This window comes from Amphibalanus amphitrite, unplaced genomic scaffold (genome assembly GCF_019059575.1).
Source record: "Amphibalanus amphitrite isolate SeventyFive unplaced genomic scaffold, NRLGWU_Aamphi_draft 000018F_arrow, whole genome shotgun sequence".
In the NCBI taxonomy this organism is placed as follows: domain Eukaryota; kingdom Metazoa; phylum Arthropoda; class Thecostraca; order Balanomorpha; family Balanidae; genus Amphibalanus; species Amphibalanus amphitrite.
Window position 1 is genome coordinate 485052 of NW_024881514.1, and position 24733 is coordinate 509784.

The 24733-nt window shown below is 51.8% G+C and overlaps 4 protein-coding genes across 12 annotated transcripts; 3 read left to right on the forward strand and 1 right to left on the reverse strand.

The window, feature by feature from the left end:
* The first annotated feature begins 3138 nt into the window (after nucleotides 1–3138).
* On the forward strand, nucleotides 3139–10873 carry LOC122388252 (chitooligosaccharidolytic beta-N-acetylglucosaminidase-like). 3 transcript variants are annotated; one of them, XM_043379166.1, is made up of 8 exons: nucleotides 3139–3833; nucleotides 4119–4764; nucleotides 5084–5470; nucleotides 5789–5932; nucleotides 6123–6362; nucleotides 6492–9414; nucleotides 9598–9858; nucleotides 10182–10873. In XM_043379166.1, the coding sequence occupies exons 2-6, from the start codon at nucleotides 4168–4170 to the stop codon at nucleotides 6957–6959; spliced, it is 1836 nt and encodes a 611-aa protein (XP_043235101.1). In that variant the 5' UTR covers nucleotides 3139–3833; nucleotides 4119–4167; the 3' UTR covers nucleotides 6960–9414; nucleotides 9598–9858; nucleotides 10182–10873. The 3 variants fall into 3 exon arrangements, with proteins under 3 accessions (XP_043235101.1, XP_043235093.1, XP_043235110.1); XM_043379158.1 differs by having other exon boundaries at nucleotides 3139–3359; XM_043379175.1 differs by having other exon boundaries at nucleotides 3604–3833; nucleotides 4152–4764.
* LOC122388070 (glycine receptor subunit alpha-2-like) lies at nucleotides 8671–10370 on the forward strand. The gene is made up of 3 exons (XM_043378853.1): nucleotides 8671–9414; nucleotides 9598–9858; nucleotides 10182–10370. The coding sequence occupies exons 1-3, from the start codon at nucleotides 8671–8673 to the stop codon at nucleotides 10368–10370; spliced, it is 1194 nt and encodes a 397-aa protein (XP_043234788.1).
* Nucleotides 10636–12839, reverse strand: LOC122388342 (transmembrane protein 17-like). Of its 4 annotated transcripts, none has more exons than XM_043379367.1 (2): nucleotides 12559–12653; nucleotides 10636–11685 (listed from the first exon to the last, which is right to left on the reverse strand). In XM_043379367.1, the coding sequence occupies exons 1-2, from the start codon at nucleotides 12640–12642 to the stop codon at nucleotides 11104–11106; spliced, it is 666 nt and encodes a 221-aa protein (XP_043235302.1). In that variant the 5' UTR covers nucleotides 12643–12653; the 3' UTR covers nucleotides 10636–11103. The 4 variants fall into 4 exon arrangements, 3 of the variants coding, with proteins under 3 accessions (XP_043235302.1, XP_043235292.1, XP_043235312.1); XM_043379357.1 differs by lacking the exon at nucleotides 12559–12653 and adding an exon at nucleotides 12700–12839 and having other exon boundaries at nucleotides 10792–11685; XM_043379377.1 differs by having other exon boundaries at nucleotides 10792–11685; nucleotides 12645–12702.
* A 182-nt stretch (nucleotides 12840–13021) lies between these two features.
* Nucleotides 13022–24514, forward strand: LOC122388231 (WD repeat-containing protein 3-like). 4 transcript variants are annotated; one of them, XM_043379126.1, is made up of 15 exons: nucleotides 13022–13177; nucleotides 17481–17896; nucleotides 18191–18388; nucleotides 18538–18708; nucleotides 19004–19203; nucleotides 19355–19481; nucleotides 20008–20204; nucleotides 20538–20766; nucleotides 21070–21255; nucleotides 21708–21841; nucleotides 22096–22274; nucleotides 22637–22845; nucleotides 23116–23270; nucleotides 23535–23757; nucleotides 24206–24514. In XM_043379126.1, the coding sequence occupies exons 2-15, from the start codon at nucleotides 17516–17518 to the stop codon at nucleotides 24368–24370; spliced, it is 2754 nt and encodes a 917-aa protein (XP_043235061.1). In that variant the 5' UTR covers nucleotides 13022–13177; nucleotides 17481–17515; the 3' UTR covers nucleotides 24371–24514. The 4 variants fall into 4 exon arrangements, with proteins under 4 accessions (XP_043235061.1, XP_043235070.1, XP_043235054.1 ...); XM_043379135.1 differs by having other exon boundaries at nucleotides 17489–17896; XM_043379119.1 differs by having other exon boundaries at nucleotides 17504–17896.
* The last annotated feature ends 219 nt before the right edge of the window (nucleotides 24515–24733 follow it).

Here is a 24733-nt window from a genome sequence, read left to right on the forward strand (position 1 = left end):
AATTAATCTCATTATCAACCATACTCGGAAGCATTTTTTTCGCATAAGCGCGAACACATCCGCGCTTTCATGAAAAGTCACGCCTGTAGATGTCAGGACTGCTGCTTTATGTTTCGCAAGGTGGCGCAGCGCGCAGGGTGCCGACTACCGAGGCTGAGGTCTCCAGACTCTCCACCACGATTTAACTTGGAAATGGCCGATGGGGAAGGTCTCACCCAAAAACGGACGCCCTTTTACACAGCTGCATAAAGAGAATGAATTATTGGCATAGCTGACCACACGTCCCCTCCCCCTCTCCGCCCCAGCTCAATAGGAAATATCGCCTATTTTCCTTAGTCAGTTATATTCTGACTAATTTCTCACTCTTCCCAGTAAACCTTAACATGCATGATGCAGATGTCCACTGCGTAAGTCGTGTGCTTCCGTATGTGTGCCAACTATATAGTGTTGCCTACACTCTACAGTACAGCCTACTGCTTCCCCATTGTCGTTATAATTGGTGATTCTCAGGTCAAAAGTTACACAGTGGTCTCAGAGAACAATCGTTTCAACAAATTAACGATTCAAACCATTGCATTCTACTTATATTCCGGTCAGTTCTGCTACTAAACGATTCCGGCAAAACACTCTTTAGGTTATGTATTAGCGAACCACCACACAAAATTCGCCCAATCAATGGTCAGTTATTACTGCTGGGCTGAACCGTCATACGCTATATAGCCTATTGCAGTCAATATTTTCAGAACGATACTGACTGACGAAACACAACGTATTCGCGGATTCGCACATACGTTGGCACCCAGGTGGCCTGTCAGCAGCCGCACAAATCCGCACAGCGCAGCCGGGATTTGACATTGAGATGGTACACCGTAAAGCATGCCTTTCCACACAGGCACAAGCACAGGGACACAAATTCTCAAAATCCAAACTTATTCCAATACTGGTCAATTGCGAATAGGCATAAAGTTTTGAGGTTTTCTCATGTTCATTCTTCTTTCACTAACACACGCGGCAGACTGCAGCAGCTGCAGAACATCTCACAGAGCTGCGCTGGATGCAGTCATGAGCTGGGACACGGTTTGTGACCAATGACCGATCGGGGGTGCCAGCCTCCTCCCGGCACGCGATGCACTGGCCGCCGCGCAGTCGATGTCGGGGCACCGCCGGCATTCGCCGACAGGGTTCCATCCGATTCGGTGTATTGGTGGCAGCCCGAACAGTGACCCACGCGAAGCTGGCGGACGTCGATGGCCGATGAGCGATGCCCTTCCGCGACCGGCGGTGGCAGTCGGTCCCACATCAAGAACAGATACCAGTCATGCGGTCAGTCGGCGACGGCGCTGTCGCGAGCCGATCTGATGGTCGCGCGGTGGGCGTCGCCGACGTCCACCGGGACCGTCGACTGGGGGAGCGCGGCCGCCTCTTGGCCGCCGCCTCTGGTCGGCGAGCTCGTTGCGCTGTGGGACGGCATCCACTGCAAGTCGTTCACTGTGAAGCGGTCGTTTGACCGGACCTGGCAGGCGGGGAAAGGGGGCCTCAGATGAAGTAAAACCATCCCTCAGGCCAGCTTGAACTGGCTCTCCACCTCACCATGTTAGATAAGCGGACACCCTCGTGATCATCGCAGCGATGATTGCCAATTGGTGTGTCATTATGGGAGAGGATGCCAGCCTCCTTTGCAAGATAGTCTGCCTTTAATATAGTGCAGCCCGACCCATTGCCTGTGGCGCAGACTGGGCTTGATAATGCAGTGCAGGACACACCAAACGTAAGCGGCCATCTGTACCCCCTGTGCAGTAGGGCTGACTCAAGAGCCCAGAGTTGCCCTCCCCCCACCATTCTGTGCACGTGATAACTGGATGGGACATGCCATGGTCAGCATCTGTTCAAAAGCTGCCCTAAGCATGTAAAGCTCCACTGGCATGCTCAAGCATGGTCACAGTCAGTTCTCACTTCTCAGTTGAACCTCCAATGGAAACCTATCACAAAGTAGAGATCAGGGCGCCTCTCACACTGCAGCACACTCAACGACTGAGGCACCATCTCATTCTCATCACTTGCAGGTGGTTCTTGCCAGGAGCAATGCCAGCCATGCACATCAGGTGATAACAGCAGTGTACAACTGCAATCTACAAGCATCCATGTTCTTTCTGGTTTTCTCCTGTTGAGATCCACTGCCATGCATGAACTTGATGGGCTTTTGTTGAGCTCCTCCCATGTGCAGACAGGTTTCTGCTGAAACAAAGCAAAGCAAATGTGATTAATAATGGCCCTGTTTCACCATCCAGACACTGTGTGCACTGGTAGCTACGGCATACCATAGCATCACTCAAATGACGTTGCATGTGATCTCTTAGTTTATGATCAATCGCGTTTGGAACAGAGTGAGAGGTTCTGAAAAACCGTACCAAGAACAGAGGTTTGAGTTCAAATACTGCTAGCATGCTGCTGGTGCTGGTACCGCAGCGTGCTAGCGTTCTGGGATGCTGTCATAGCTTAGCGTCACAGTGAAGTTTGTTGACACTGCCATGGAAACCCAATGCTCTGACACACGCAGCGCACTGCAGTGCTGAGCACTGCAGTGCGTGCTCTGCCGTGAAACACCACCCATGAACGTTGGTTGCATGACCAGGATGGAGCAGTGTGGCAGACAGTGATTTTAATTTTAATTGCACTTCCTAGAGATTAAAATGTTGTTGGTGAAATTGCTATTCATTATTCCTATAACCATTGTCTAAATTTCACATTTCAAGACAGCATCAGCATTGACATGTTATATAAAATAAGGTTTAGACTTCAGGTGGTCCCGGGTTCAGCTTAAGTAAAACAAGGGCAAAAAATTGTCAAAAAAATATTTAAAAAAAATACCTGCCTTCATCAACACCTCATCTAATCTAACCTCATCCTCATCTAACAAGGCCCTAAAAGCAAAAACCGTTTGAATAACAATGTAATATTTTGCAACCGCTGCACCATTACTGTCACGTACGCTATCCCTAGATTGGTTGCTGGTAAGTAGTGGTTGTCGTCATCAACTCGTCATGCAGCAGCTGATTGGGATGGGCGGGGCCTATTTTTATCCAGGCGATAGAGAGAGCCGCGTTCGTGCCACTCGAACACTCGTGCAGGAGACATTGCTTCGTCTCCATACACATAATTTGACATCGGAAGTGTTTCTGTAGCAGTTTTCCCCAGTTTCACTGAGAACTTGATGTTTGTCCCGTCTGTTCAGAACCCATATTGTGACATGGGGTATTGCAGGGGTTTAGAGAAACGACCGTGGAAAGAAGGACAATGGGCCAGAAAAATTGAAACTTCGCTCATATGGTGCTGAAATGCTCCGCATCACTATGGTATAGGTAATCGGTGTGTGCTGAACCGTGTCCTCAGCGGACACAGTCTCGTTTCTTTTTGGTCACACCTCGTATGCCAGCAATTTCATTAGAATCTCTTACGTTAACGTCACAGAATGTAGTAAATTGCTGTTTTGGGAAGCAGCGACTATAACACGAATGGTTAGAATGAGGATCAAGTACAGTACGTCAAATTCCATGAAAATAACCGTATCTAGGGAAATGATTTTTAAAATAGGGAAATTTTCGTGAGAATCTGGGGAAACCGGCGAGACGCCAGCGGTAACGCTGGTGTGTCGGTGTCGTGTCGGTGGGGAGACTGAACTCGTCGGCGCGGTGGGTCACGCTGGGTCGATTATCTGCTCGGGACTGCGACACGGCGCTGGCAGAGTGCCGGTGCCAGCCGACGCCACCGTGCCGTCGTCTTTGGCTGACTGGAGGGCCAGCTGGTCGCGGCGGCGGCCGGCAGTGCGCGTTACGGTGGGTGCCGGGTGGTCGCCAGATGGCTGGTGTACGGCAGCGAAGCTGCGCAACAGCGACTCCATATTGTGCAATATTCGGCGATCGAGGATAGGATTATGCTGGGGAAGGTTATTTGGTATTTAGTAGAATCCTACATTGAGCGTAATAACGAAGTGTGTTTGCACTTCAACTTGTGTTTATCAACAGATAACACCAGTGTGCAAACGCGGCAGTGTACACAGTGTGGTAAGGTGGCGGCCACGCGGGCGTCAGTGAGTCAATTGAGTTTGTTCCTGCCCACAGGGGATCTAACGGCGCTCCCACAGTCCGCTGCAGACCGCAGCGCCTCACGATGCGGCTGCTGCTGCTCTGCTGTGCGCTGGCGGCCGCGGGCGCCGAGCCGTCCGTGTGGACGTGGCGCTGTGAGTCGGGGAGCTGCGTGCGCCGCCCAGCCGCCGGTGTCACCGACGGCATGCAGTTCGGCACGTGCAAGTTGACCTGCGGCGAGCTGTCGGTGGTGTGGCCGCGTCCCACCGGGCCGGCCGCGTTCGGCTCCGAGACGGTGCCGTTCCTTATCGACAACATCCAGTTCCAGCTGGTGGCGCCCGACCCGGTGAAGCCGATGCTGCAGACTGCCACTGAGATATTCCTGGACAGCCTGCGGGCGCTGCAGCCGTCGGGCCTGGGCGGCCGGCGGGCCGGCTGCCGGCCGGACGGCGCCTGTGAGCCGGCCGTGGCCGAGCAGGCCGTGAAGGTGACTGTGGCCGTGGAGTCGGCCGGCACCGCGCTGACGCTGGAGACGAGCGAGTACCACCAGCTGCTGGTCAACCACACGGCCGGCGGCGAGGTCAGCGTCCTGCTGTACGCCACCACCTTCTTCGGCGCGCGCCACGGACTGGAGACGGTGTCGCAGCTCATCGAGTACGACGACGAGAACGCCTGTCTGCAGGTAAGTGGCGCCTGATCGAGGATGGAATGCCCCATCCTGGACACGGACAGTCCTGCACTGCTGATTGTTCTTACTTGTTAATGTACCATTACCCGTGGGTCATTACTCTGTAGCGATAGTACGCATGCGATAATGGTATGTCTGAGTATCTATAGTTACATTCGAGCATGTGCATATGTAATCCATCAGTCTGATATTCTAGTGACGCTGTGAAGTATAATCTATCGTCAGTCCCGGTTGTACTGTGTAGTGCGCCATTCTCCGACCACCTGACACTGACTGTCGCTGTCTGTCTGTCTGTCTGTCTGTCTGTCCCCAGATCCTGGGCTCGGCGACGCTCAGTGACGCGCCGGTATACCCGATCCGGGCCCTGACCATCGACACATCGCGCAGCTTCATCCCTCTATCTGCCCTGCGGCGCACCATCGACGCCATGGCCATGAACAAGCTGAACACGCTCCACTGGCACGTGACGGACACGCACAGTTTCCCGATCGAGGTGGTCAGCGAGCCGCGTCTGGTGCAGTACGGCGCCTACTCGCCGGAGAAGGTGTACTCAGCCCGGGAGGTGGCCGAGCTGGTCCGGTACGGCCGGCAGCGCGGCGTCCGACTGCTGCCCGAGCTGGACGCGCCGGCCCACGTCGGCTACGGCTGGCAGTGGGGCGAGGACGCCGGACTCGGCAGGCTGGCCGTCTGCGTCGGAGAGGTCAGTCGGCAGTGCATGAATGGGCTACCTGCTGCTAGTTGTCTAAGCCGCGAAGGGACAGGTTCTGCTTCATGAATTTGGCATTACACTGATCTAAGATTTTCAACTTCTTTATTTTTCGACCACATGAACACAAGGAATTACAAAACTCTGATACGCACGCTAATTAAAGCAGTAGTTAGAGCAGTAGTTGACATCATTGTAACACGACGTTTAACATTGATGCCATTTTATGCTACTAGCCCCCTGAGCCCCTGTTTGAATGCCATTGGACATTGGTGCTGTGTCACGGACCGTGTGGTTGGCCTCCGTCCCCAGGAGCCGTGGCAGTCGTACTGCGTGGAGCCGCCCTGTGGCCAGATGAACATTGTCAACGAGAACATGTACACCGTGCTGGGGAAGATCTACAAGGACTTCAACGCCCTCTTCCAGCCGGATATCTTCCACATGGGAGGCGACGAGGTAGGAGTCGAGGTCCAGGGGGCTATAGGGTGCTCCGGCCGCCGTGTCCCTCCCGGGTCCCCGCGTGAGTCCCATCTTGTTCGCTCTGCTCGCCGCTGGCGACTCGTTACGTACGTTGCTTTTGATTTTATTGACTAGGAAGCCAACAGGATTACAGAGCTTGAGCTAATTCTCTATCACGCATCGCCAGATCAACTTCAACTGCTGGAAGTCCTCCCCCGAGATCGCTGAGCACGTGAAGGACCGCGGCGGCGACCCGTCTGACGACTCGGAGTACATGCGGCTGTGGGCTCAGTACCAGGTCCGCGCCGCCGGCCTCTGGAGGAACGTGACTGGCCGGAGCACGCCGCTGTTACTGTGGACCAGCGACCTCACCAAACAGGAGGCGGTCCGCCCCTCGGCGCTGAAACCGTCGCAGTATATTATCCAGGTGAGAGAGCAGCGGACTTGTGATGTTCCTAACGCACGTATGAATCGCTGCGTACGTGTGATATGGCTAGGGGTCTTCTTAGGCTCTGGTTTCTTAACTTCACGCCCCCCCCCCCCCCCCTGTCGGCAGGTGTGGACCACCGGCACCGACCAGCAGATCGGGGACCTCCTCCGTCAGGGCTTCCCGCTGCTGCTCTCCAACTACGACGCCTGGTACCTGGACTGCGGCTTCTCGGCCTGGGTCGGCGTCGGAAACAACTGGTGTTCGCCCTACAAGAGCTGGCAGACCGTGTACGACAACAGCCCGCGCGCCATCGCCCGGAGTTTCGAGCCGGCCGGCGCCGACTACGCGTCCCTGGTGCGGGGCGGCTCGGCGGCACTGTGGTCGGAGCAGTCGGACGCCCAGACGCTGGACAGCCGGCTGTGGCCGCGCGGTGCCGCGCTGGCCGAGCGGCTCTGGGCGGAGCCGGACACGGACTCGGCGGCGGCACTCACCCGGCTGGTGCACCACCGCGAGCGGATGGTGCAGCGCGGCATCGGCGCCGAGCCGCTGCAGCCCGAGTACTGCCACCTCAACGACGGCGTGTGCACTACCTAGCGGTGGGCGGCGCGGGGCGGGCCGGGGCGACGGGCACCGCCGCTCGGCTGCTGCAGGTCGCCGCCCTGCCGCTGCTGCTGCCGCTGCTATTGCTGCTCGTAGTGCGTTCGGCTTAACGTGTGCGTCCGATAGCGCCGTCGTCTCTTCAGCTACAGAACCAGGATCGTCTCTGGCTGGAGAAGCTCGGGCATTATGAAACATAGATGAACTTTGCATTGGTTGTGGAGCGAACCCAAAAGAGGAGGTACGGTGTAATTGTCGCACAGACTGGACAGTGGACACCGCTTTCAACTCTACGTTTGGAACATTTGTGATCAAGATACAGTTACGAGTATATCATCAAAAAGACACACGGCAATAGTACAGCTATTTCCAGAGTATATGGCAGCAGGATACTCGCGCAAGTAAGTGCTATAATGGGGTTTCTGGGACGCAAGAAGCCAGAATGTGTTACCGGTTAGCCTAACGGAAGATGTAAGACCGATTTATTTATCGTTGTAGCCTTTTTAGTGCTGTGGATCGATGATCCTACAAGTGTGAGAACGCTTTTGACCTAGTCTTAACCGTAAGTGATGTCGAATGTCAGGCGTGGGATATTGCTGATTGGTCGCAAAGCATAAGGAGGCGGAAACTAGTATGTGATTGTTGCGGTAACGGTTAGTCGACGATTCGATGTTAATCGATGCTCCGTTCTGAATAATAGATGAGCTGATTTTGACAGATCGCCTCGGGATATGCATTAGGCACAGACGCTGGGATAATGGCGTGGACACTCGATGCCGCATGACCTATCATCTGACAGCACCGCAGTTCCCTCGGCGGCTGTCCGTGCGAGCGCTGCGGCGCCTGAGTCTGCAGACTCCCTGCCTCCAGCTGGCCGCGCCCTACCCGCCGCGCCGGTGGCTATTTCAGGTAGCTCCGTATTGGAAGGGAGGCCCCTGCCGAAGGGGGAGAGCCACTATCGGCGCGCTCGGTCGGTAACGATCTGGGCCCCGCTCACTAGGAGCTGCCTTATTGCCGGCGCGCCACATCAATGTACGATCAATCTCAGCGGAGACGCCCTTCATAAAGCGGTGTCTACCAGCTATGGGAACTTCGGCGGAATTGGATGAGCAGTAGCCAGAGTGGGGTATGAACATCGGCCACAGGTCAGGTGTAAACCGTTTCATTTTCTAGGCAATTCCCTGTTCATATATTGGGGGTGACGCGCGATATATTTGTCAAAAAGGTCGTTTATGAAGAAACACTAGGAAGTATCCATACTAGATCGCCACGAGGAGAGGCGCCTGTTTTTTATCCTATTCAGTCACCGTGCTTTTCATATCGCTTCAAAAGTGGCGACTTATGCATTCTTTGCATTCTGAATATTGACAGAGATACTTTAGACACTTATGATTTATACCCCAATATGAAAATGGATCCTATCAGCAAATTGCTTAGTGTCGCTACAATATTTCTCTTGGCATCCCTTGAGTTTCAGGTAATGTGCATCCAGTCAGTCGTATTATCCGAGAGACAGGCAGGGAACCAGACAGAGCCAGTACCAACAAACGAAACAAATAGGCCACACAATACTACGGAAGCCAAAGAAACACAGAACTCCACCAAAAACGGGCACGAATCGCCAGCGAAGCTACTCACGAAGCCAGGATATGACATTCGCCGGCCGCCGCAAGACCCCATCTCTGGGAGGCCAGTGCTCGTGCACATGATGGCCTTTGCCGACTTCATCGAGACGGTCAACGAGCAAGCCGGAGAAATGGTGGTGGCCTTCTTTTTCCGGGCCGAGTGGAACGACAGCAGGGTTCGGGATGTGTCCGAGATCCTGCATGACAAGCCTGGCTATCGGAAAGACATGCTGCCTATGTCCGGTAGGCTCAAAGAGACCCTGTGGGTGCCCGACCTTTACATGCCGATGGCCAGGCGAGTTGTCATCCCAACCATTCACGAGCCGGCAGAGAGCGTGACAGTCATGAAACATGGAAGCGTTGCGTACTCAGCCTTCTTCGTTATTGCTCTCAAGTGCGAGATGGCCTACGTCGACTATCCAATGGACGTCCAGTCTTGCTTTTTGGACGTAATGAGCTACAAATATTCCCTGTCAGAGATGGAGCTCAAGTGGCACCCCGACAGCCTCCAGGGACATACGGAGATCGTCACCAAACATTTCCGCGTGACCATTTCCATCCCGAGGGTGAACAGCTCCTACATAATTGAGAATGCCGACGGCAGCAAACGGTACGTCATCCGGCTGCAGATTTTCATGAAGCGCCACCTGGCGTTCCACCTGGTTCAGACCTACCTGCCGTCGGCCATGCTGGTGCTGATCGGCTGGCTGTCGCTGCTGGTGCCGCTCGACTTTGCCTACGGCCGAATGGTGCTCTCGGTCACCACGCTGCTGGTGCTGGTGTCCATCTTCGTCACCAACAGCCAGATGGCTCCTGGCGTGAACGAGGTGAGCCAGGGTGCTTCTATGCTGGTATGTATGCTGGTATGTATGCTGGTCTGTATGCTGCGGTATGCGTGATATCGTTGAAATTTGACCTCATCACATCCGGTGGAGGAAGTCATAAGTTTAAGTTTGAGTGTTGTGCCCTTATTTTGTATGGTTGTCGAACTACATATTTTGGTTTTCCAGGTGAAGGCGCTCGACATCTGGCTGTTCATGTGCATCATATTCGTGTTCTCTGCCATCGTGGACTGCATCGCCGACCTGCGCTTCCTCTCGATGGTGGAGAAGGAGTCGCAGATCGCCGGCGAGGAGCGTCCCGAGGCCGAGCTGGCGCCGGTGGTGGACGAGCGTGCCTCGTCCGCCAGCCCGGTGGGCCAGCGCCAGTCGCTGGCCGGCGGCGGGTCCAGTGCATACATCCGCTTCCACGGCAGCAACACGCCGTTCCAGGTGAGAATCCTATGGAACGCTGAAACGTATGTAACGTCTGGGACATCTGGAATTCGCCTCCGGGACTTGTAATTTCAGGCTGTGGCTTAGCGATTACGTGCTTGCGGATAGCAAATGGTCACTGATCAGTCTGTCACAAATAGTTGAAAGACATCAGTTCATATGCGCCTGTTCAAGGCTCGAGACGACATGTGTTACTGGCGCTTCAGCTAGCTTTTTAGTGAACTTGGTAATCAAAGGGTTACCTACGTGACCAATGACCATAATATGTACGTTGTTACTGAGACAGTCAGGTGACAGCTGGTACGTGTTTACTGCCGCAGGCGGACAAGGAGGTCCTCATCGCTACGCCAGCGGTGCTGAAGTGGCTGCGAATGGCAGTGTTTCTGGAGAGAAGCATGACGATCGTTTACCCCACGCTGTTCATCCTACTGGTGGCCATCTACTGGTCAATCTTTTTAACGTCCTACAACTCACAGACAGCCGAATCGCGGACGGCGGACCAGTGGTGACTGGCGACATTTCGTGCGGTGAGTGGTGAAAACAGTTACATACCTGAGTCTTCGAACTCAATTCACACAAATCTCGCAACTGGGTGTATTTCCACTAGAAATGTTCCACCTGTATTGAGTTCATCCAGCAGTGAGCAGTTGTAGCAATGGGTGCGGCTTCGACGTTGTTTGATGCTAGTGATCGATTTTCACACTCGGCTTTGTTCGTTGCCGAGCGATGCAGGTGCCCCTTGTGTGATTGTTATTTGTATGTGGCCGCAGTTGATCAATGCGAATAGATGTATTGCTGCGAATAACATACAAGGTGCATTTAATGTCGCTTTCTGGATTTCCCAAGAATTTTCAGTTCAACGGCTTAAACGATGAATGTTTTCATTTTTATGCGAGGTCGTATGTGAATACATGATAACCCAGAAGTTGAGCCAAGTGGTACGGTGTCTGTAAGAATGCATGATGGGTGCGTGTCGATCAATTCTTTCTAACAACATAGTTATTAAGTTAACTTAGAAGCTGTTTCATTTATTGGATGTAGTGGAATGATACATGTTCGCGGGACTTGTGTGAGTTTGTGCATAATCTAACTATGTGCCTTCTAGCACTTACATGTAACTATGAAGCACTTATGACGGGCCCAGCGCTGGGCGAGATCAGTGATGAAGACTACGGGAATCGGGCGACCGCCGACCTCCGACTGGACGGATGAGATCACTGGGTTGGCCCCTGACGGCCGGGCTCACTCGCTCTTCTGCTGCTGGCGGGCGGCGCTGGCGGCGTGGAACTTGCTGACCTGGTGCTGGGCCAGCCGGCGGGCGGCCGCGTACCCGAGCACCAGCTCGGCAGTGACGAACACGGCCTGCGGCCAGAGCACGGCCAGCTCGGGCGCCAGCTGCAGCGCGCCCCGGTTCAGCAGCAGCAGGCCGTGCAGCGGACACGCCAGCAGCAGCGTGATCAGCCAGAAGCCGGCCAGGTCGGGCACGTCCTCACGTAGACTGCCCATGTAGCCGACGTAGAGCCGCGCGGCCTCCATCAGTAGTGCGCCCACCACCACCGTCACGTAGATGTACCGGTTCAGAAAGTCCATCCGATCCAGCTTGGCGTGGAACACGACTGCTAGCACCGCTGACCAGCACGGCAGGTACAGGATGTTGAAGTAGAGGCACATTTGGAGGGGCAGGCTGGCCACCAGCTCAGCGCCCAGAGCGGGCCGCGGTGGCCGGCCGCTGGCCACAGGCTCCAGACCAATGCCCGGGAACATGGCCTCAGTCAGGATGTTGACGCTCCAGCGCCTGCTGCTGTGACTCATCGTAACTGGCCTCTGTTAACCAAAAGTAGGGGCAGGTCAACAAAATGCTTCAGTGATCACTGTGTAACATGTCTACAGGGTAGTGCCTGGGCCCTGGTACATGCTTCATTTTCGTAACAGCATGTTTTGTGACAACAAATAAGATTAAGCATTTAAGTTTGAACAAATCCTTTTGATTTAATTGCCATTCTGGACAGTGGCGGATCCAGGGGAGGGCAAATAGGGAAATTGCCCCTCCCAAATGGCATAATTAACATTACGCCTATGGACAGTCTGCATGGAAAGAACCGATAAATGGTTATGGTTTGACAGGTTTGCCCCTCCGAAAACTCTGAGCTGGATCTGCCAGTGATTTTGGAGGGCGTCTGGAGAATATATTTAGGGTCACATTTCTGGTTATAAGATGTTGTGACACTAATCAGATTGAATTAACTACAAGAAAATGTAAGCTACTTCAGCCTCTCCGACCATGGCACGGGTTCGTGTGCTCTGAGGGAGTCGTTTTTGCATTGATTTTTCTAGTGTTTCAAGGTAAGATATTGCAGGAAACTTGGTGTAAATGTGAAGATTAAGTGTTTTATAACATGTTGTGACACCAATCGGATTGAATTAACTACAATGAAAACGCTAGGTTACTTCGGCCTCTCCGACCTAAATTTAGCCAACATCTCATCTCTGATCTCTCGCCCATGAAGGGCGAGAGATGTTGGGCATTGCAAGCCCTTGTGTCAATTTTTAAGTGTCAATAGTAGGTATACCATATACCCTGGGTATACCACTGAATTTTGACTTGTTTGGCTAGTCCAAGGCTATATATAAAAGGCACATTGGCATAGCACACGGGACACAGGAGTCAGGAACCACACAACCTTGCACGCACAGAACCTTTGAACCTAAGTCATCGCGGAAAAGAGCAGGGCAAGAACAGTGAGCTGCGAGAAAAAATAAAATTGCCCCACACAAATGCATACATTATTTACGCCGTGCATCACAATGCAATGCAAATGAAAGGAAAAGGAATCTTACACTATTTTGTATTTGCTGCGCTGTTGATGCCCTAGTGTGTTGCTTCCATATCATCAAAGTGGTGTTAAACAAAATAGCAGATTTTTTTTGTAATTTACAAGTTAACGAACTTGAAATATGTAGGTCAAATTTCATCTTCAAAATTTCTGCAAAGATAATGAAAATTTCGAATGGTTTTGTCACAAAAAATGCCAAGCTTTTAATAAATTTTAGCATTAATTTGGAAGATAAATTGAAGTAAAAAAATTAAAAATAGCTAGTCGGTAATATGGTAGCACAACCAGGACCATATCCTGCGCACCTGAGACAATACCTGAATTTCGACTTTCCGTCACGTGGAGAAAACATATTATGTGTGGATTTGTGTTCCAAAAAGGAATTGGAAAGGATGACCTAGAAAAAATTGATTTTCCAATCAGCCCCTTGTGAAACATCTCCTGAAAGCTTAAATTTTTATTCCCTCCTGCTGGATTAGTAGGTAGGTACCGGCGATAGGTACTTCAGTGCACCTTCTAATTTAAGACAATAGTGATAGGTGGTTGGACTTTGCGCCCGCGCATGTTAGGATGTTACTAGTTAGGCTAAAATCAAATGTTCAAGGTGTGGCTCCAGTCTGCAAAGCATGGCACTTTCAATGAGATTGCATCTCATTGGTGTGGGCAGGCAGGGGCCTCTTTGGCTGTTGCAGGTTGGGTGCAGTGTGGTGTAGATTTGGCGATTTGGCTTGGTGAGAGATACATATGATGGACCATAAGAGATCGTTAAGGAAAATGGAAAAACATTGTAGGAGCTTTTACTTGTAATTCAGTTCAGTCTGCTCTCAGGGCAGTGTTTCACGGCACTGCAGCGTGCTGCCGTGCGTTGTTTTATTGGTGCATTTTAAGATGAATTCAGTGCCTTACACCCCAGTGTTGTGAGCATCTGAGTTTGTTGATGTTTCTATGGAAACCCAATACACTGCTACTCACAGCACAGTGTTGTGAAACACCACCCATGGCCAGGTTTGAGTGAGTGTGTGGTGGTCAAAATGGACTTGCCAGCGCCAGCGGCATGTACTGAATATGGTTCTTGTGGTTCTTATCAAGTGATAAGGGACACACTGTAACTAGTTTAAGTAGTCATTTTGTAGTTTGGTCTATTCAGGTCAGATACTTTTTGCTTCACACAGCAGTTGGGCAAACTAGGCGGCGGGAATCAAAATATGGAGGCATCAAAATATTGATTCTGGTGGGCGGAGCTTTGACCATATATGGGCATAGAATCAATATTTTGATTCAATTTGGGACACTCCCACCTTCAGACGACCCGTTACGGCGGAAATAACCCCCATGACGGCGAGATTTTTTGACAAGTCAATACAAAAAACTTCCCCGCTTCAATTTTTCGCTGCATGGCTATCAGCCGTTTGTCGCGCGTACCTTTACGAATGGCATAAAGATTCCGCCGCCATAATTCAACAAAAACGTGCTGTTAAAATTTGCTCTGTTTATCATTAACGACGAGCCTTTGTAATTTTTTCATAATTTTGTCTAAAAGAAAATAAAAAATGCGTTATTTAGTGGTATAATTCATTTATAAGAAATATTCTTTTTCTTTGCATCTAGCCACGATTTCCGGTTCCCGCCATTTCGCGCCGGCGTCGTGGGTGTCCGGATGCAACGTAGTGCTCCCGGTTTTATTTTGTTTAAGCGACCTTTTCTGAAGTGTAAGTAACAATGGATCATATTTTAAGACACTTTGAAGTGTGTTTTTCAATTTCAGGCATGTGATCTTAACGTTTCTTACCGAAAACTCATTTTAAGAGATGGTTTTAGGAACATGGCGCGGTAGCGACGTCAGCGGCGCGGGACGCCTTCTCACTCTTCTATTGTTTTTTTAAGCTATATATTTTTTGAAAATGATGTCTTAGGTGTAGTATTTCAGTGAAATATGATGTCCTCTAAAATTTACGGTATAAATTAGTTACAAGAAGCCTAATGTTTTGTCTCACATTATAGAATTGTTGGGTGGACTCATGAAATTGGGGCAGTGCATGTCCTGTATTTTACATTATTTGGATGTTTTAGCCTCTGCTTGTGTCTCACTCACCCAATTGTTGCTACAACTTTTATTTGTAGCATTTAAATTTTTAAGGGCAACTAGGCTATTGACTTGTTCCAAGTTAAGATTGAAAAGTCGCAGTGCATGTTCGTGTTTGCCTTATCTAAATAGTAGGTATGTAAGCTTGGCTTGTAATTGCTTCGCCCATTTTTGCTACATATTTAATGATGCTTATTTTAAGTGTAACAAAAGCAAGTTGCTGAATGGTGTAAGCCATATTTACATTATGCGTGATCTTCCAGAAAATTATGTGTCTAATGTACGTCAGTCCAGGGAATGCTGGATAGTTAATGTTCAGGATTGTCCATGCCAATGTTAATTTTAGAGGCCAGTTTTATCAACACAAATAGCTGCCTGCTGGATTTTTTTGCCTAAAGACTGCTTCACATATGGAGCGTTAACATGATGGGCACGTAAACGGATAGGGCTGTACCGTTCATGCTCTGTATGTGAAGTAACTTTTAGTCAAAAAAAAGTCCAGCTGCCACCTATTTTTCTGTTGGTACAACTGGCCTCAAATCTACTTTTTTGGCAGAATTTATATAACTGCATGAGATGACAGTTGTTGGTGCACCTGGTGGCATTCAGTGGAAATTTAAGTGACATTAAGTATTTAATTTTTTATTGAATATATTCTAAAATTAATAGTTGCTGAACAAGTAGAATAATAACACATATAGTTTCCTAATTTATTGTTCACAAATGTCCTAATTATTGTGTTCTGTTGTTTGCTGCAGGTCAACCAAGGTTCAAACACTGGTCGTTGCGGGGATCGGCTTCAGAGGGTCAAGGGTGGCGTCTTGAATCGCTGTTCAGTCGACAGGCAGCTGTACGACAACGCCATCCCTGTCAACCAGAGCGTCGACCGAAGTAGGGCGGCGTTGCGCGGACCTGGCCGCACCCGACCAACCGGTGGAGTACCTGACGGGCTGGGCGGAGACTACCTACATCACGACCTTTTGAACTTTGATCTCGTGGCGAGAAACAATATGACGTAAGGAAGTGTGTATGTGGCTGGCGGGGCCGAGGGTGAAATGCGCCACGTGTTTATCCTGCCGGATGACGACAGCGTCACCAACCTGTCAAAGAACGAGCTGGTGCAGCGCGTGATGACTGCCATCTCGTCCCTAGAACCGGAGTAGAAAAACGTGCGCATAGCCCAAATGAAGCGAACCAAAACACAGACAGGACTGATAGCTTTTCGGTCGAGAATGTTCTGAAGATGCTCATCAGTAGACCAATTGGTGACCGCTTTCGGTGGTAATATGGGATCTTGTGGTGTTCCAAAGCGACCTGCTCTGGGTGTGGACATAAGTGGCTCAACCTGACAGGATTGATGTTTTAGGTAGCCGTGCTAATCATAAACCCCATATTGAGTGTATATGTACAAATTTTGTTTATATTTATTTCATGTATTTGATTCGAAACTGAAAATTGCTCTTTGTAATTAGGCAACATCGAGACGTTGAGGTCATTCTCCAGACGTTTATTTGTTTTTTCTTACCTGTCCACGGTATGTCTTATTGGTTAGGTCTCAGTTTCAAATATTATTAACTGCATGTTTTGCAAATACGTAGCCATATTGAATAAGAGACGTCCTAAAAGTGAGTATTGCTTTGCATGGGATGTGAGCATCAACGACAGGGCTTTGTGATGGCAAATGTGTGGCAATTGCAGGGATCGTAGTGAAATGTGTTATGAATATCATCGTATTATTTGCGACTGCAAATACATCCGTGTATATTTTCATTCAAAGTGTGCAATTTGTGCAACGGGCTTGAGTATATTGTTCGGCGAAATATCTCTTACTGTACTCCACAGAAATGGGACGGGATACAGATGCGTAGAAACACATTCATGAACACGTGAAAGACGATAAGTAAACTTTTTTTTTTACTCAAAATCAATGCTACAAAGCAGGGATGTGGAGCCGTGAAAATGGCAGACGGCTTCGGCTCCGGAGGGGAAAATCGGCTCCGGCTCCGAGTAAAATGGTCGGGCTTCGGTTCCGGCTCCGACTCAGTACAACCCCTATACAAAGGTCAGCACGGCTCCCTTCACGCATTCCCTCGAAGGCTTGCGGCTTTGAGCAGGGAGCCAGGGTGAGTGCTGAAAATCCCTGGTCTACCGTGGGAATAAGGTCTAGAAAAAAATTACACGATCCTGTGCTGATAATATCTTCATGAATTTATTGAATTTGCATTATTTGCACACAAGAAACATTCCATAAATCGATTTGAAGAGTGAAGTACGTCTGCAGAAAGTCAGTTCGCAGAATCAATATATTGATAAACCAGCTGATTTCAGAATCAAAATAATGATTAGCCAGCTGTTTGCGGAATCAAAACATTGATTCTCGCCGGGATTAGCCGCCGTGATGAATCAATTTCTTGATTATTTTCAAGACGCTTTCCTAAACTAACCAAAGAGGTTAGGGCTATTGTTTCGTGCCTGGCGGGTAGCTTCAACGTTGTTCTTCATTTTGTGAAGAAACTATCTTGAAATTATAGCCGGTTGCTGAAGAATTGACGTTTCTGTGATGGTCTGCACGTATGCCCATATATGGTCAAAGCTCCGCCCACTAGAATCAATATTTTGATGCCTCCATATTTTGATTCCCGCCGCCTAGTTTGCCCAACTGACAGTGTCTGTCAATCACATTGTCTCCCTATTGTTCACAGTTTGTCAGGTCTCCATTTTGCAGCTGTCTGCAGCCATGGGCCTGACGAAGCAGTACCTACGTTTCGAAGCGGGTCCGGTGTTTGGTGTGATCGGCAGCCGCGACTGCAACATATGCTGGCTGGAGCTGAACAAGGTGTCGCGCCGGTACGTGGCGGCGGCCGCCTGTGAGAAGGTGTGCGTCTGGGACACTGTGACCGGCGAGCGGCTGATGGTGCTGCACGGCGGCGACAGCGAGGTCACCTGTCTGGCGGCGCACCCGGCGCGCGCGCTGCTGGCCGCCGGCTGCGCGGACGGCTCGGTGCGCCTGTTCTCGCTCAGCTCGGGCGACCTGCGCGTCACGCTCACCGGACACCGGTCGGCCGTCAGCTCCGTCAACTTCGACTCGGCCGGCATGCGACTCGTCTCGGGGGGAAAGGTCAGTCTGATTTTGGATATTTTCCTGCAGATGCATTGTACTCGGATGATATACTCGATAGTCGATCGAGTTACTTCTAGTCTTCCTGTACCGTTTATGGTACCTAAGTTTGAAACGTTTTTCCCTGTTTTTAAGAAAAAAGTTATGCAATGCTTATACACTGCAGTGTTCACTTGTAATAACACTGCATTTCTTCATTCATCATTGCTACCACCATTTCAGCCATCTACTTTCGGACGGACCTCGGATCGATAATGTGTGTTCACCCTGTGACTGTGCGTTGTGCGGCGGCAGGACAACGAGATCGTGGTGTGGGACGTGGTGGTCGAGGCCGGCCTGTACCGGCTACTGGGCCATAAGGGCGCCGTCACCCAGGTGCGCTTCATGCACCAGCACAACTGCCTCGTCTCCTCCTCCAAGGACACCTACGTCAAATTCTGGGACCTGGACAACCAGCACTGCTTCAAAACGCTCGCCGGCCACCTGACTGAGGTGAGACACGCTCCAGAATATTTTGGGCGCTTTTGCGCCCTCTTTACATATATGGGTTTCTGAGTCATTTAGCGACATATTGAGAACACCGTGGAAATGCTCTGAAATAGTTTTAAAGAGTGCTGGCTGACTGGTGTCGACTGCCTCAGGTGTGGGACTTTGTGCTCACGGAGAACGACTCGCGGCTGGTGACGGGCTCCGGGGACGCCGAGCTGCGGGTCTACACGCTCCAGTTCACGGAGGGGGACGACGAGCCGCCGGCCAAGGCGGCGCGCGAGGCGCCGGCCGACGGAGACGAGGATGGCCTCGAGTCAGACAGGGTCAGTTTGCCGTTGCGACTCCAGCTCGCCACCGGCTTTGCGTAAATTTTCTGTATGCAAGCGGAATTCAGAATGGGATTTAACGATAACGACGGATCGAAATGGCCATCTGCTATATTTTCCTACACTCATCAGATGAAGTTGCGGCAAGTTTAAAACAAGCCGCCTTATAAATCTGTACTGCGGACTATAACACATTTACTGATATGTATTCAGGCATTGATCTCTGATATGTACATTTGTGTATTTCATAAAAGCACTAGCTGTTTTGTAAATCGGTTGGTCTCCTTTTCAGTCGAACTTGGAGTGCGTCCGCCTGGGCAGCATAGTGCGCCAGGGCAAGGGACGCGTTTCACGGATGGTCATCGATAGGCATTGTCGGCTGGTCGGTTTCCATGGCAATGACAACACGCTGGAGCTGTTCTTCCTGAACACAGAGGAGGACATCGCCAGGCGGCGGCAAAAGCGCATCAAAAAGGAGCAGAAACGTGCCAGGTACGAACTAACCGACCGATGTTCTTGTCGATATGGCTCAGGTTTTGCTCCTATGTCTTGGAAGGATTTGAACTCTCCAAGGAACATTGACAGGTCTCAGACAGAGTATTGGTGTGCAATGTGCTTACTGTCTACTATGCACGTTTTTTAGGGAGGCTGGGAAGGAGGTGACGCCAGCCGCCCAGGCTCTGCAGGATGAGCTGCGCCGACTGCCCAGCATCAACTGCCCCTCTAAGGTCAAGGCGGTGGATGTGTCGCTAGACGGACAACAGGCCAAGGTGAGGTCTGTGGGTCGACCACGGGGTGAGATCCGTGAACACCCGCGGCTCACTGATAACATGACATCGCTCCTGGTACTATCGGCGAGCTCCCACAAAATAACGGCAAATCGTTTGTCATTAAGGTTGCAAGGTTCATAAAGGTTGCATAAAGGAGCAGCGGTGAGTACGATAGAAATCCACCACACATTTCTCAATTCGTCTGAATTTTGCCAATTCAGCTAGGAAGGCTCAAACTTTTGCTGAATGATAGATACCTGACATAGCAAGACACTGCAATCATATGTATGTACTATTATCCAAATGATCCGTGACGAGCTTTCGTAAGCCTGCGGCTTGGCTGGAGTAGCACGGACCCGAAGCACGGCTGTTGAGGCAGGAATCCTTGTCGAGCGGGGATCCAGTGTCGCCCCCAATCTAGTCTGGTGACAGGTGACGAGCGGTGGTGTCTCAGCTGAATGGGCTGCTCGATGTGCGGGCTCTGGGGTCTGTTCAGTACGGTGACGAGCGAGCGGCGGTGTTTCAGCTGACGGTGCTGCTGGCCAACAACTCGCTGTCCGTATACGATGTGCGCGTGGAGGCGCGCTCGGACGGCGCCGTGGTGCAGCCGGGCAGCCAGCTGCTGCTGCCCGGCCACCGCTCCGAGGTGCGCGCGCTCGACTTTTCCTCGGACGGCACCGCGCTGCTCTCGGCCTCCTCGGAGCAGCTCAAAGTCTGGAACAGGTCAGACACTCAGCGGCGGTATTCGGATGAGTTCAGGTAGTTCAGTAACGGGTGTCCTTTGGGATGATGTTTTTTAGAAGGGCTGGGCTTTTTTCGTTTTGGGCAGCTTGCCCGTCCTCGATGACAGGGACTCAGATTCATTTTGTGGATGGACGCTTGCAGGTATAAGAAAAATATTGCACCTATTCATTATTCATCCTTGCATAAAACTTTGTTACGCCATCCGTAATTAGACTGGATGTGTGCAATTATGTCACCAATTAACAGCAACTTGTTGTAGATTTACGATTGCGGGTAGTCAGGGCCTATGTTTATGTGTGCGTTTGTGGTCAGGTCGACCCACCAGTGTATCCGCACGCTGGACTGCGACCCGGCGCTGGCGGCACTGTTCGTCCCCGGCGACCGGCACGTGCTGGTCGCCGGTAAGTCGGGCCGGCTGCAGCTGCTCGAGCTCGCCTCGGGAGCCCTGCTGGAGAACGTGACGGCGCACAGCGGCGAGATCTGGGGCATGGCGCTGACGCCCGACAAGCGCGGCTTCGCCACCGCCTCTGCCGACAAACAGGTCAGTCTAAAAAGGAACAAGTCATTCTACAAAATGCAAGCATAGGACAGTGCACTTGTCAACATTGGGCGGTCTACAGACAAGTAGATATTCTGGCCGTGGACATGAACTGCAGGTCAATCTGACTGTACGAACAAACTGGTCGTTTCGCCGACTCGGAGTCATATCGTGGTTTAGTAAGGAGTACATATTGCCTCCGGAAGGTGAAGCTGTAGCACTTTTTGTATACTGATCGCCTCCCGTTTCTCCAGTTGAAGCTGTGACGGTATTTGGAGACCGACTTCCCTCTCCGCTGTCTCTCAGGTGAAGCTGTGGCGGTTCGAGCTGGTCTCCACCGAACAGGACCGCCGGCGGCTGTCGTTCCTACACACGGCCTCTCACACGCTCTCGGACGACTGCCTGAGCATTCAGTTCTCTCCGGATGGACGGCTGCTAGCCGTGGCGCTGCTCGACTCCACCGTGCAGATCTTCTTCACAGACACCATGAAGGTATATTGTGGCTGCATATCAGCTGTCCCAAAGATTAACACCTTGCCCCATCCGACGCGGCGGTACGAACGCCTGACTCGTCCTCCGGAACATTGTGGTGCTCAAGTTATGGACTTCGTGTCTGAGCCGTGGCGTGCGACGGCTACCCTGTTTAAATGAAACCCGGGAAATTAAAAGGTGCTGAACTATGGTGAAGACTGGTTTGTAGAGATTTAGTTTTCAATAAAAAGAAAAAACTGAGCAGATACTTCAGTGTTCTAACAAAGTTACCCCAGCTGGGGCTGTTGTTGTCCTGTCTTGCACCAGCTTTATCGACTGACCCCACTCGACTCCCTCAGCTGTCCCTGTAGCTATACGGTCTTTGACTGCGGGCGTTCTGTATAAACACAAGTCACGACTCCCGCTCCTACTTCGCTGTCCCTGTACCGACTGACCCCCTCCTCCTCCCCCAGCTGTTCCTGTCGCTATACGGCCACCGTCTGCCCGTCCTCTGTATGGACATCAGCCACGACTCCACGCTGATAGCCACCGGCAGCGGAGACCGCAACGTCAAAATCTGGGGACTCGACTTCGGCGACTGTCACAAGTAAGGAATGCACCATCTCAGTTTCACTGTGCGTTATCTATGTATATACCAACAGCAACATTACAGCTAATGTATCTGGTGATGGCCCGTGTATCCTGCATCGAGCATCTTTGTCAGTCATGTCCATGCATCGATTATTATCATAAGCGTGTTCTATTGTACCGACTACCGTGTTACAATCTGATAGGTCTCGGGCACGTCCTCACCGAAGTGTTTCCCGAAGTGTTGTTAAATCGCTTGTGTTCGTTTGGCAGATCGTTGTTCGCCCACGACGACAGTGTGACTGGTCTCAAGTTCGTCCCTCGCACACACCATTTCTTCACGTGCGGCAAGGATGGCCAGGTGAAGGAATGGGACGCCGACTCTCACCAGCGGATACAGACGCTGCAGGGCCACTGCCGCGAGGTGCTGGCGCTGGCCGTCAGCCCCGACGGTACGTGGGAGGGACGGGATGCCACACGGTCGACACCCACGGTACGCGGGGGAGTTACACTGTCAGCTCTGGCGGCACGCGGGAGGGTAGCAGTCAACCCCAGTGGCACATTTGCAGCTGGGGAGCCAAACGGCAGCCATACTGCCAAGGGTGATTGGTAGATGACTGTGGAGAGGCGTTGGGACGGTCATAGGTACTGTGTTTCGGGTGCTTGACATTCATAACCTCACAAAGAAAATAGGAATATCTGTGTTTGTATTTGTTCAGAACATCAGCTGTGAGTTTGTTGTACTCTCCGCCGCTGAACCGATGTGTTTATTGCTCTCTCCGCCGTGCAACTGAGTCTCGGCGCTGTGTTGCAGGCCGTCACGTGCTGAGCTCGTCTCGGGACCGCTCGCTGCGCCTGTGGGAGAAGACGGACGAGCCTCTGGTGCTGGAGGAGGAGCGGGAGGAGGAGAGAGCGAAGGAGGAGGAGCGGCGTCTGGCCACCGGGCCGGCGGCCGCCGTGCCCGGGGAGACGGACCGGGAGGCGGGCAGGGCCGGACACAAGACGGCAGACACCGAGAGAGCGGTACGTACGCCCGGACCAACCTCCTACACCTGTCCAACTGCCTCCGGCCACAAGACGGCCGGCACAGCGGGCGGTACGGACAGCGAAATGGGACTGAACGCAAACGACTTGTCCCAAACGTGAGCTCCCGATTTGGGACTGAAGTCGGACAAATTATATACCCATTTGTTATAAATCATATCCCTGCATAATTATTGACAAGTACTGAGCATTGACGACGTTTGTTGACTTTGCTGCTACCTGCTCCTAACACACGTTGTGTGTTTGCAGGCGGAGCGTCTGATGGAGGGAATCACCATCTACAAGCAGATGTCGCGGGCACTGCGCCAGTCCAGTACGGCGGAGGTGCACCCGCTGATGCTCGCCTACGGATGCTCCACGCCAGACGCCTTCATGGCTGAGGTGCTGAGGCGCGTCAAATCCAGGTGTGTGGTCGGCGGTATGGGTGACGGGGACGGTGAGTGCCGCGTTTTGTCCGGGTGGTTAGGCGAAGGTCGCTGGGTGGCGGCATTATGACACATGTTTTGAAGCGCAACGACCGATTATCTTTTATGTGCGATTGATTGCCATGGAAAAAGAAACTCACAGTTTTCAGTTGATGTGAGATTTAGAGTAATACATCGTTTTCGTATTGCAGTACTGGTTTCCCGACCCGTATAACCTCTCTTTGCCCCCGGTGCTTGGGTCAGTGAGCTGGAGGAGAGTCTGCTGGTGCTGCCGTTCAGCTACGTGGCCGACCTGCTGTACATCCTGGAGCGGCTGCTGGCAGCCAGCGGCGAGGTGGAGCTCGTCTCGCGCTGCCTCACCTTCCTGCTGCGCGTCCATCACGGACAGATCGTCACCAACGGCGTGCTGGCGCCTGTCATCGAACGGCTGCGGGCCGCGGCGGGCCGGGAGGTCGGCCAGCTCAGGGTGAGTACGGTGGTGTGGTACAGCGGTACTTAGTGGTACAGGGGCTGGCCGAGCCGCGGCGGGGAGGCGGGTCGGCCAGCTCAGGGTGAGTACGGCAGTACAGGCTGAGGTACAGCGGTACAGGGGCCGGCCGAGCCGCGGCGGGGAGGCAGGTCGGCCAGCTCAGGGTGAGTACTGTGGTACAGCGGTGTGTACAGCGGTACGGCTGAGGTGCAACAGCAGCTGCGCCGGTCCGAATGCAGCTCATGCTTCAAGTATCTGTTATCTGCCTTGATGTTATCTATTGTGCAATGCACATACACATTGAACATACTGATGGTTGAATTCGGATGGTTGTGTATGTTACAATAATCTCGCAACTTCATTTTCCACTGTTTCTTCAAGAGACGCGGGCAATAAATACTCTAAAGCCGACAAGCGTTGATCTGACTCCGCCTTTTCTTCCCAGGACCAGATCGGCTTCTCCAGAGCCGGCCTCGAGTACCTGCAGCGGCAGCTCACTGAACGGGAAAACATTTCACTCTTCATCGACGCCTCGGAGCACGTCAAGGACAAGCGCAAAAAGCGGCGGCGGCGGGAGCGAACGGCGCAGCGTGCCGTGCTCCTGATGTAAAGGACTGCGTGGTCTTTCTGAGCTGCTGCTGTCCAATTATGTCCGCGGCGGGGTGGGTGTGTTAACTGTTGACCTTGGTGGTGCATTGTGGAGAACATGTCATCATTTAATAATGATTTTACCATGAATATAGGCGAAATTTTGGTACATTGTGTCCGGAAATAATCGATGACCACGTTGGAGCTTAGGGTAAAAGCTGCACCCACTAAAACTTACTCCAAACGATGGAAGCGGGCTTGAGGGCTTCAATGGCGATGGAGAACGGTGGTAATTGTCGGCGAGCACCGTACAAAAGCAATAATGTCAGCTGTTGACAGTACCATACCTGCTACAAATCCACACCCACTGTCGCTCTGTCATTTC

Excerpts from the sequence above, each read along its gene's own strand:
- LOC122388252 (XM_043379158.1), top strand. The coding sequence starts at position 3,325 with ATGGTGCTGAAATGCTCCGCATCACTATGGTATAG. Across the intron at positions 4,765-5,083 it reads ACGAGAACGCCTGTCTGCAG|ATCCTGGGCTCGGCGACGCT; the intron begins GTAAGTGGCGCC and ends GTCTGTCCCCAG. Across the intron at positions 5,933-6,122 it reads TCCACATGGGAGGCGACGAG|ATCAACTTCAACTGCTGGAA; the intron begins GTAGGAGTCGAG and ends ACGCATCGCCAG.
- LOC122388070 (XM_043378853.1), top strand. The coding sequence starts at position 8,671 with ATGGCCTTTGCCGACTTCATCGAGACGGTCAACGAGCAAGCCGGAGAA. Across the intron at positions 9,415-9,597 it reads TGGCTCCTGGCGTGAACGAG|GTGAAGGCGCTCGACATCTG; the intron begins GTGAGCCAGGGT and ends TTGGTTTTCCAG. Across the intron at positions 9,859-10,181 it reads GCAGCAACACGCCGTTCCAG|GCGGACAAGGAGGTCCTCAT; the intron begins GTGAGAATCCTA and ends TTACTGCCGCAG.
- LOC122388342 (XM_043379357.1), bottom strand. The coding sequence starts at position 12,834 with ATGAAATTTGACCTACATATTTCAAGTTCGTTAACTTGTAAATTACAA. Across the intron at positions 11,686-12,699 it reads CGCAGCAAATACAAAATAGT|AGGCCAGTTACGATGAGTCA; the intron begins GTAAGATTCCTT and ends TTTGGTTAACAG.
- LOC122388231 (XM_043379126.1), top strand. The coding sequence starts at position 17,516 with ATGGGCCTGACGAAGCAGTACCTACGTTTCGAAGCGGGTCCGGTGTTT. Across the intron at positions 19,204-19,354 it reads AAGGAGCAGAAACGTGCCAG|GGAGGCTGGGAAGGAGGTGA; the intron begins GTACGAACTAAC and ends CACGTTTTTTAG. Across the intron at positions 21,842-22,095 it reads GACTTCGGCGACTGTCACAA|ATCGTTGTTCGCCCACGACG; the intron begins GTAAGGAATGCA and ends TTCGTTTGGCAG.